The sequence below is a fragment of the Gavialis gangeticus genome, unplaced genomic scaffold (genome assembly GCF_001723915.1).
Source record: "Gavialis gangeticus isolate Ggan-Ray unplaced genomic scaffold, GavGan_comp1, whole genome shotgun sequence".
Taxonomy (NCBI): domain Eukaryota; kingdom Metazoa; phylum Chordata; order Crocodylia; family Gavialidae; genus Gavialis; species Gavialis gangeticus.
In genome coordinates, this window is record NW_017729024.1 from 62332106 (window position 1) to 62342871 (window position 10766).

The window sequence follows — 10766 nt, forward strand, 5'->3', positions numbered from 1 at the left end:
CTAACATTGATGAAATAGCTATTATGACAGACATTGCTGAGTACCGTGCAAAAGAACAACTTTGGAGCAACGACATCATTTGGCAGGCAGCAGAGAATAGGTCTCCTCTCACATGGTGGAAGGGAAACTGTAACACCCGACTGTTGTCTAGGATTGCTCTAAGGAGCCTAAGCATTCCATCAGCAGCAGCTTCTTGTGAATGGAATGGGAAGGCTTTCAGCTCAATCAAGACAAAAAAAGAAGCAGCGGAATAGCGAAAGAGAATGTGGTTCAAGTCGTTTTGAATCAGTAAAAGCTGAGTTATCCAGCACCTTACAAGCCGGCATGCTCTTTTAACTGACATGCCAGCTTGTAAGGGAAAAGCGAAACTGGAAGTGCCCACCGTGGCACTTTGGTTTCGCTGAGCCCCCATGGCCTGGGAGAAAGCAGCCTGTGCTGCCAAGCCCCCCATGGCTCGGGGCATAGCAGCCTGCGCGGGTCCCCCCTTCCTGTCCCTCGGGGCCTGTGGGAGGGGCGGTGATGTGGCGGTGACACCCCAGACACAGCGGGACAGGCGGCAGCACGAACAGGCAAAGACTCTTGTTTGAACCACTCAGTTATTCAGCACATTTTGTTATCTGGCACCCTCCATTCCCCGTGGGTGCCAGATAACACAGCTTTTACTGTACTCCCTTTCTTTTCCCTATACAGGCCAAATACCAGTCCAAAAACATTCTCTCATGTTCACACAGATTAAACAGGTGTTCTGTTCTTCACCATTTCTGGACTATTCAACTTAAGCACTAATTTCACTTTTGTTAAAAAAAGAAAAAGAAAAGAAGTCACTTTCAGGTACTTCTCTCTTTACAACAGGCTATCATGACTGTGTTGCCAACAGGAAGTTGTAATGCTTTTTTCACTATTTAAAAGGACAAATAAATTACAAGAACATTTATATTAAATTTTATAATTTTTCTTCATCAATGAACAAGCTAAATGATGTACCCCAACTACTTATGACGCTCTTAAATTTTCTGCTTTCTGGGGGTAGGAAAAGACTGATAATATAAACTATAGAAACATACACAAAAAGTCGGGGCAATCTTCTTAAGAACAACTTTTCCACCATTCTCCAATTAGCAGGCAGAACACCATTGCTGATCCAGCTGCAATTATTTCAGTACAGTGTATCCTAGTAACAGAATCCGCAAAAGAATAGGAGTATGGACAGGTGTTCATCTGTAGCACTACAGAAGCAAGATCTCCAGTCAGGGGGCAATAGGGGCCTGCTCCCTGGGTACCCCACTCCTCAGGGGAGCTTGATCACTGGCACCCCATCCTCTTCTCTGCTGTAGGAGGGGCTGCTTGTCAGTGATCAGCTGTCAGTTGCTGAAAAGCAACAGGTGCCAAGAGAGTTCCCCTGCTGCCTGCACGGGTGGCAGAGGTAAAAAGAATTACTCTCCTCACTCCCCCAACCCCTGAAAGTGCTGCTGCCAGAGACCCAGCTCTTGCCAGGGCTCTGGTAGCCATGTTTGGAAATCCCATGCCACCATCACCACTTTAAGATCCCTGGCATCTTGTGAAGTGGTAGCAGGAACTATCACAGTACCACCATCATTTCAAGAGCCCCAGCTCCAGCTCACTCACTGCTGGGAGGATTACCAGGAAGCCAACCACTACTCTCCTCCCACCCCTTGCAGGGGGCGGGGGGAGTTGTTAGGGAGGAGGAAAGGGAGAGTCGAAGACTGTGGGATACTGGTGACCCCTGTGGTGCTATATATAACTGTATAGGCACTATACACAATGCTACAACCCCCCTCCCAAACAAAACAAAACAAAAACACACATTCAAGCTCTATCTGCTATTTTGTCAGACTTGAGGAAGGGTGCTAGCTACCAAAAAGCTTGTCTATATCCCTCCCAACTATACAGTTGGTCCACTAAAAGATATCACCCACACAAATCCTTGCATCTCATAAGGTAGCAGTTTCACTCTCCTCAGAATGCTACAAACAGCCTGAACAGCTGTACGCTTACTTACTGTAGTGCTATAAGGACATAGATAATGCTACAAATGTAAGGCCTTCCTACAGCCTAGGTTACAGAATATGTTACACAAACTAAGTGCCTATGGGACTCTGAAGGGCAGTTACAGAATATCTATATTAGTTCCCTTTCAAAAAATGTATTAGCAAGAAAACTTCCAGTCTACCAAGAGCAAGTGAATCTGTTCTGGAATTATCATTAAATACAAACAAAGGTAGATTGTGCTACAAGATCACAGGAGCTGAAAGCTCTGTCCACCTCTTCAGTTTAACATGAATTCCTTTTGCAAGAAACAGTCATGCTATTTTAGTCCAAATGTGTTCTGAAAGAATGTCCTTGTACAACCACTTTGAGAACGGAAAAAATAAGATTAGAGTGCAATGCTGTTAAATTTTCCCCATGCACACAGAGCTGAGAGAGACAGCCTTCTTTCGGCTCCTGCTGAAGATACATTCTTGAGATATAATAAGTGCAATGTTTAGCCTTTGATTTGGGATAAACAGATCTTCCCTGCAATTCCTGATGCCAAAAACACCAGCAACCTCGACTTGAGATGGTGTGCCGGGGGTAGGTGCCAAGGGAGCCACAAGGGGCCCAATCTCTGTTGTATCAGGGCAGCCCCAGCCTCAGCCCTACCATCCGCCCTGAGTGCGCATTCACCCACTGCCAGCAACAAGCTGGGCTGGGGCTCTGCACACCCTGGTGCAGTGGCTTGCAGCTTTACATTGCCTGCTACAGCTGGCCTGGGCTCTGGGCAGGTCTCTGTGGCCTGCCATGGAGCCTGCAGAAGGCAGTGGGGAGGCTACAAGCATCTGCACTGGGGTCCACAGAGCCCCATCCCAGCTCACTGCTAGCAGCAGGTGCATGCACACCTTGAGGTGGATGGCGGGGAAGGGGCTGGGGTTCCACTGCCACAAGAAGGATCAGGCCCCTTGTGGCTTTCTTGCCATCGGCCCTGAGATATGCATGCCAAGCAAAATGCCTCCACGTGCCATACTCTGGCACATGGGTCAGGGGTTGCCTACTCATTTCTAATGTGTTATATTTCACACAAATTTCATACCTTGATCTTTCCATCTTGAGCTCCAGTTGCCAGCATTTCTGTGTCTCTGCTGAAACACATGCAAAGCACTGCATCATCCATCATCATAAAGTTATCCTGTGCCTGGTACTTCAGATCCTAGAAGAAATAGCAAGGAAATCTGCCAGTTAAGGCAGTGCAAGATAGAAAAACACCACCACCACAAAAACTAAAAGGCAACAGTTAAATATGACTAGTTTATGAGCAACTGCCTGTATAGTTTGGTGCTCACAAATGTTGATAATGATTTGGCTGCCACCTTTTCAACAAAAGTGTCTGAGGACATGTTTGAATCTGCAGCACTGTAGATTGAAAAGATGTGATAAGTCCCATCAGTGACATCAAGCTGGCAGAACTGACTACTCTGGTAGCTATTTATTTTCCTTTCCACTCCTGCTCCAACAATTGTATCAGAGGCGGCTTCTGACTATAGCAAACCATGTAGTGGCCTTGCAACAGTCTAACTTGAAGTATTTATACGGCTGCTTTATCACAGCACCCAAGCATCTTAATCATTACTGGATTTATCCTTGCACAGTCCTGTAAAGCACAAAGGAAACCAAAGGCAGAGTGACTTGTCCAGGATCACAATCTCACAGAACTGGGTATTGTAATTCAATTTTAGACCAATGTCTGTACCATTTGACCAGCTTTTTCTTTCCATTATACCATGGTCAACCTGGTTGGGAATCTTGGTTCAAGTAGAAAAAGTTCAGACCCACAGCATTGGTCAATCTACTCCATGGTCATTAGGAACTACTTTACCTTCCTAATTTTTCCAGTAGTGAAATTCCACACTTCAATGAATCCGTCCACTGAGCCAGTGACTAGATACTGACCATCTGGAGAAAACCGAGCACATTCCACATGCGACTTCTGGCCAAACTGTTTAAAATGGAATAAAACAGGATCTAATGAGGTCAGTTTCATTTTAACTCAAAGTAATTCTTTGGTGATAGCATACGATATTTTTCAGTTAAGCATTCACATACTTAATACTAGAAGAATAAAATCTGTCTTCTCAGGATAGGGGAGTTAGGGATAGGGAATTATTCATGCAGCAGCACAAGTCTATGCCATCAGCCTATGCTTTCAAGAAGTAGTCAGATTTGTTTTCTGCACATTAACTTCTGCAGTGCATCACATATGGTATAAAGGTTTCCAAATGACATCCACTGCATGTACCTCACAAGCATTTGGTGATTTGCAATGCTGTCTCTTCAGTGAAAAAAATTTTAGTTTTTAATACAGCAGAAGGGGGTCAGTACGCAATAGGAGAAAGTCTTCCTAATATATAGAAAACATAATAAAGGGTTTTTTTTTAAAAAACACACTGAAGTTATCCTTGGTTAAAGAATAACTGTTAAGTAGATGAAATTTTCACAAAGAATCGACAAAATATACTGTTTCAATGAAAATGATGTACAGCTTTGATAGAAATATTGTTGCTCTAATTAAAATACATGAATTGAGTGCTAATGAATGAATAGGTGCCAAAATTAGAGACCTAGAAACCACAAGGCTAACAAAAGTGAATTGGAATGGTTTTTGTGCTGAAATATAAGCCTATTAACTTAGGTCACAGACAAGTATTCAAATGAAGTGTGAGAAGTCTTGCAATTTTGTCTCCCTGGTGGAAAAACCTATTGGGAGAGCACTGTACAAACATTAGAGGGGCTGGGCAGGTGCTGTAAATATAGCCTGTGCTGCTTATGGCACGTAGACAGAAGGTCCCTGTGCATGTATCTCAGCCAGGGGTTGGCAAAATATGGCTGATGGGCCATACCCAGCCTACCAACTGATCCTATTTAGCTTGCTGGCTTGCCACCAGGAGCTTGAGGAGGGAGTGCCCCCTGTCACTCTGTTCTGCCACAGCCGGAGCTGGGCACTGGGAAGACTCCTCCTTCCCCAAACACCTATCCCCAACTTAACCTCCTGCTGATACTGTGGATGTGCAGTTCTGGCATCATGACCTCCAGCAGCTGGGCCCATAGGAGATGGGGCACGATGCAGAACACCAAGTAGCTGTTCCACCCACCTGCCTCCTGTGATGAGCTGCTGCCAGCCCTCAACAGCTCACCAAAACTCATTAAGTGGCCCTTCAGCTCAAATAACTGCCCATCTCTGCTCTATGGGCTGCCTTGGCTGACAAAGAACGCAGAGAGCAGCTGAATGCACAGGGCTGCACTGATTGGCTGGTTGCCTCAAAGGACCACACCCCCCTGGGGAGCTCCTACTCACAATTCCTCCTCCTTCCTTCCCTGCTGTGAGGTTTAGAGAAGACACCCAGAGTGTGTCCCTTTTGTCAGCTGCAGGTATGTCTGGGTTTGTGTTGCATGCAGGGGACAGAGCTGTCTTGGCACCCTGTCTCTCCCTGTAGCTCTAAAGGATAGCTGGGGCTGGTGAAAGGAACTGAACTTTCCTGCCCCAAGGTAAATGGAATAGAGATTTGCTCAGCTTGGGTAGTGGGTTTAGCCTGAGTTACAGAGTGTCTAGGGGGAAGTAAAGTCAGAAATGGAGCAGTGCAGGTTGAGAAGCTGGAGAATGGCAATGTGGCTTCCATCAGAAGGGTAAGTGTACCTGAGTTCATTCTCCCAGGAACCACTTCTCCCTGGTTCGAGTTACTTTTTCTCCTGGAACCACCTTTTATTTGTTTGGGAGAAACTGGCTGAACATTTGTACAGTAAGGGCACCTATACACATGCCTGACACCTGCTCTGATGCATTTTAATTAGAACACGCTGGAGCAGACTCAGTTAAATCAAGAATTAACCTTCCAGCAGACTCAATTAATTGAGTCTGCTGGAGCATTCTAGCCTTGATGTCACATGTATTCAGTGTCCTTATATTTCAAAATGGCAGTGGGGGCGCTTTAACTAAAACTCAAATGAACTTTAGTTAAAGAACCCCCACCACCTTTGTAAAGCGCAGGAAGCTGAATACACAAGACACTTCAGGCATTTTAATGAGAGTGGCTTCTGGGAGTTGCTTCAATTAAAACGTGCCCCCCACCCTCACCTTGTCCCCCACCCCAGAGTACATGTAAAAATGCCCTTAGGATTTCTACTGAAAAAACTGTGATCCTCCCTGTAGAAACAATGCTTGTATCCTGACTTAGGCTGCAGCCTAATATTAAAGCTCTGATGATCCATAAAAGTTACTAATGCAAAGCAGAAAAAGTTAAAACAGGCTCTAAGCAAGCAAAACACCACAATTTTCAAAGTTCAGTTGGTTTTGAGTTCCAAAATATAAAAACACCTGAACTTTAAGTCATACCCCATCTCTCCTATATAACCTTCTGACCCATGGGTTCCCAACCCCTGGGCCGTGGCCTGGTACTGGGCTGCGAAGGGTTGGCTGCTGGTCCGCAGAAAGGTTGGCTGCCAGTCTGGAAGTGACCAGCACACTGCAGACTGGCAGCCAACCCTTTTTTATACCGAGTATAAAAAAAAAGGGTTGGCTGCCTGCCTGCAGTATGCTGGTCACTGCCGGTTTGCGGCATAAAAAAGGTTGGCAACCCCTGTACTAACCCGTTGTTATAGGTTTTTTCTTCAAACTTCCAAAAAACCCCTTGTAGCCAAAATTAGGCATGGAAAACTCTATAGAGGAATAATATTCAACAGTTGCAAGACCTGGAAAATAGTGTGTTAAAACTGAAGTTTTGACCTAAGGTAAAATCAAGCACTTGGGAAAAACAACATTTTACCTTAATATGTCTGCTCAACTGTGTGGGGAACTTTTCCTCTTCTACATCTTTCACAGCTGCTTTACCTCTGAATAAATCAATTGTCATACCTGGAGGAAGCAATCCCTGGTGCTGTTGCCACTTCAGTGCCTTACAAGAAGCGAAAAGGAAATATAGTTAGAAATGTATGTGCTCAAGCAACGCAATATTTTTGTAAGAGGTTTTGTTCACAATTCTTTCAAACAGAAAAATTTTCCTAGAAACCTTCTGTAAACACCGCACTTACATCTTTGAACTGAAAGGACACACTGTGTTCAACCATTTGATTCCTTTACAAGCAATCATTTGTAGGTCAGTTGTGCAGTATGGTGCTGTGTTGTACAGCTTCCCAGGACTGGCTACAGAAGCACGGGGGGAGGGAACAAGGTGGCAACAGCAAGCCCCACAGCCCATGTGAAGCCCCCTCCCTTCATCCCCAGCATCCACTTGCACAGGGAAAGGCAGGCAGAGCCACGTGACGTGACAGACAGGCATGGCTTCTTTTCAACTGATCACACCATCTTTAATGTGTACTAGCCCCCACTCCCATTGTATGCTTGCACATGTATAGGGAGGTGGAGGCAGTGCCTTTCTCGCCACTTTCCTTGGGCATCACACCACTTCCCTTCCCCACCGGACTGCATCTCGCACTAAACTGTAACTGTAATGCATTACCGATATAAATATACTTACTGTTAACCAGTTTACCTTTCACAACCCTACACCTTACTATGATGAAATCCTTGATGACAACAAGAGATGTTAATTCACATGCAAATATGATATTAGTGAGATTCTACTGCAACAAAGTTCAGGAATGGTTTATCCCACTGAGACTCTCAGATAACAAAGATCTAGAAAAATTAGCATAGCAAGTAAAAATATCTTCTTCAAGCATTACCTGCCCCAGCAATGCCATAAGGCGAGACGGAGGTACAACACTGACTTCTCCAGCCAAAGCTTGAGCAATAGCAGCTCTTCGTTTCTCTTTGCTGCTTCCATCTGGATATGCCTAAAAAAGGAATTACACATGAAAAAATCTTTCCTCGAAGATATATAGCTATAGCGCTCTCTCTCTCTAGAGATTTATCTATCTATCTCGAGAGAAAGAGAGATGGATGGATGGATGTGTATACAAAGACACACATATTTTAACGAACAGCATATTACACATTAGCATTTTGTCCAAAACATACCACAACAGTTTGAGGGGCCAGGGATAAAGCAAAGAAAGAAACCCAGACAAAAATCATTCTGAAGCCACATCTGAATAAAGGGATTAAATGTAAACTTAACATACAGTCTAAAACTTTAATTATAAAGCACTGCAGTTTTACAGGCATGGAAGTTAAATAACTTGGCCAATGTTGCACAGAAAACCTGTGGCGGAGACAAGGACTGGCTGAATCCAGGTCACGCGAATGCCAGCTTAGGACTTTCACTATAAGACCACATTTCCTCTCAGTTGTGAAACAATATTAAAAATAAACTATATATTCGTTAAATGCTTTATAAAAGGTTGAAGAAACAAAAGTGAAGCATAATAGAGTAAGAACAATTCTAAAACTACAGTTAAAGATGTCTAGGTTCAGGAATGACTTATGCAGGAAAACTCAACAAAAAAAAAAACTTTCTAAATACAAGAATATGAAGTTCACTGGTTGACATGTTACATAAAAATGCTAGCTACAAATTAATGCATACAAAAAACCCAATAACAATGTATTTTTATCAATAAAAGTATACCTCGCGGGGATCGAAGTAGGACCTGGCCAGAAGGTTTTCAAGGTGAATGTATCTCTCTGGCTGAGTTTGTTTTAACATGATCATAGGGTCAGTTTGCCTCAGCAGGGATCTGGCAGCACCCAGCTCACGAAGCTCTATCAATTCAAGGACAACCTGAAAGGATGGAAACAGTCACTTTTAGCATCCAGAAGATAAAGAAACACCATTCCAATGATTGCAGTTAAACTACACAATAACATTTTCTACTCCACTAAGCCATTCTTCACTTATTAGTCTCAGAATGTATTATTTAGCTCGTATACTAGTCTAACATTGTAAAGACTTAGATGGCCTAACTCCAATGATGAAACACATTGGTTTATAAATGCAAAAGAATCCTTTTGCTGGTATCTGCTTTGCCTGCCTGGGGATGCATCGCAATGGGAAATATATAGGGCAGAGTCGGACGGTGGGCCAGACTGACATTTTCATATTGTGGGCAAGACTGACCCAAGTCAGGTCAGCCCTGGGTGGGCAAGCAAAAGACAGGTATTAGGAACCAGCTGTTGCCATCACTTTTCCCAGCACTGGCACCAGGAAAGTGCCTACCAAGGTCTGTTTTTCCCATGGCAGCAAATGGAGAATGTTTACAGTCAATGTTCAACCCTGTGGCAGCAGGGAAAGCCCCTTTCCGATACAAGAAAAAGCACCAGCTGCTGACACTTCCCATGTTGCTGCAGGGAAAACAGGACTTGGTAGGTGCTTTCCCTGTGCTGCCACTGCCCAACATGCACCCACCCACCTCTGACCGAAACCACAGGTCAATACAGCTGTTGAAGCCCCACATCTGCATGCTGGGTCAAAAGGCTCCCTAGGCTGGATCAAGCCCATGGGTTGCCAACCCCTAGCATAGAGAGAACAACAGAAAGCTACTGGGAGTACATCACCTGCTGCGTGTTCAGGGGAAAGATGACTACTGTCATCATGTCAGTGCAGTGAGTTGGAGGAAGAATACTACTTATAGCTATGTCTGAGACACACATGTGGAGGAGGAGGGGAAGGCTGCAGAGTTGTTGGTCTGTTGGGAACTACAAAACATCATAACCCAACTGACAAAACTGCACCAAGAAAAATCTCTGCAGCACAACGCCTCTGCTCTGGAGATACCTGCTGTTACTTTTATTTTGAGTGGAACTGTAACTCCCTCCGGGGGCAAGATTTTCCACACTAGCTCTCCAGGACTGTTTATTCATGCTAAACATGGCCAGTGCCTGAACTTGGCTTGTGGCTTCTGATCTCAACAGTGCCATCAGAAGAGCAGGCAGCCATCATGAGGTCAGGGGAGAGACTCAGACAATAAGAAGTGCAACTGAGTCCTCGGCAGGGAACACTGCTTCTGCCACCAGCACTGTGGGGCAGGTGCTCAAGACCCTTGGCAGGTGTGGGGAGCTCATCATGCTGCTCCCACTGGGCTGTCAGAGGGGACTGGGCCAGGGGGGCTCACCTGCTCATAGAGGTCGATGAGGGTTTTGTCAGGCAGCTTGAGGGACTGGATGGCCTGCAGCACCGTGTCCCAGTGCCCGCTGTTGATGTCCGCCACGAAGCTCTCGATGCTGTCCACGGTGTTGAGGGACACGGTGGTTTCCTCCTGCAGCGTGGCCAGCGCCCGGTGCAGGCTGTTCTCCTTCAGGTACTGCATAATCAGCCGGATCACGCTGCGCGGGGACAGCACCCACGCTGCTCAGCACCGCCGGGGCCGGGCGCCTTCCCCGCTCCCCCACCCCAGGGACACCCTAAGGCGAGACGGGACCGCCGCCCCTGCCCCTGCCCCTGCCCCCGCCCCCCCGCGCGCACTCACTCCGAGGACTCGATTTCGATGGACATCTTGTAGCAGCAGTAGAAGCAGCCCCGCGGCCCCCGCCGCAAGCCCGCACAGACGCACCAAAACGGCCGCTTCCGCCCCACGCACGGCCGCTTCCGCCCCACGTACGAGGCTTGCTCTTTGTCACGTGACCACGTTGGGGGTGGGCGGGGCTATGAGGCCAACGCGTCGCGCCGGAGGGGGGGAGACGAGGAGTGTGCTGAGCGCTGAGGCGCAGGCGCGGGGGCGGTGCTGTGCGCCCGGGAAACTAGTCGTGGCTCTTGCGGTTCCTTTGTACCCAGGGGTCATAGAAAATGAGAGTTGGAAAGGACTCTAGGAGGGCATCTAGT

General features: G+C 46.2%; 1 protein-coding gene across 1 annotated transcript in view; it reads right to left on the reverse strand.

Annotated features, from left to right (window-relative positions):
• The window catches only part of SMU1 (DNA replication regulator and spliceosomal factor), a 35834-nt gene extending 25304 nt beyond the window's left edge, over positions 1–10530 (reverse strand). The window contains exons 1-7 of the mRNA XM_019517188.1: positions 10414–10530; positions 10060–10270; positions 8577–8729; positions 7732–7842; positions 6813–6941; positions 3872–3991; positions 3089–3205 (exon numbers count right to left, since the gene is read on the reverse strand). Coding sequence (XP_019372733.1) covers positions 3089–3205; positions 3872–3991; positions 6813–6941; positions 7732–7842; positions 8577–8729; positions 10060–10270; positions 10414–10439 — 867 coding nt within the window. The 5' untranslated portion in view covers positions 10440–10530. The remainder of the gene's footprint in view (positions 1–3088; positions 3206–3871; positions 3992–6812; positions 6942–7731; positions 7843–8576; positions 8730–10059; positions 10271–10413) is intronic.
• Between the last annotated feature and the right edge of the window lie 236 nt (positions 10531–10766).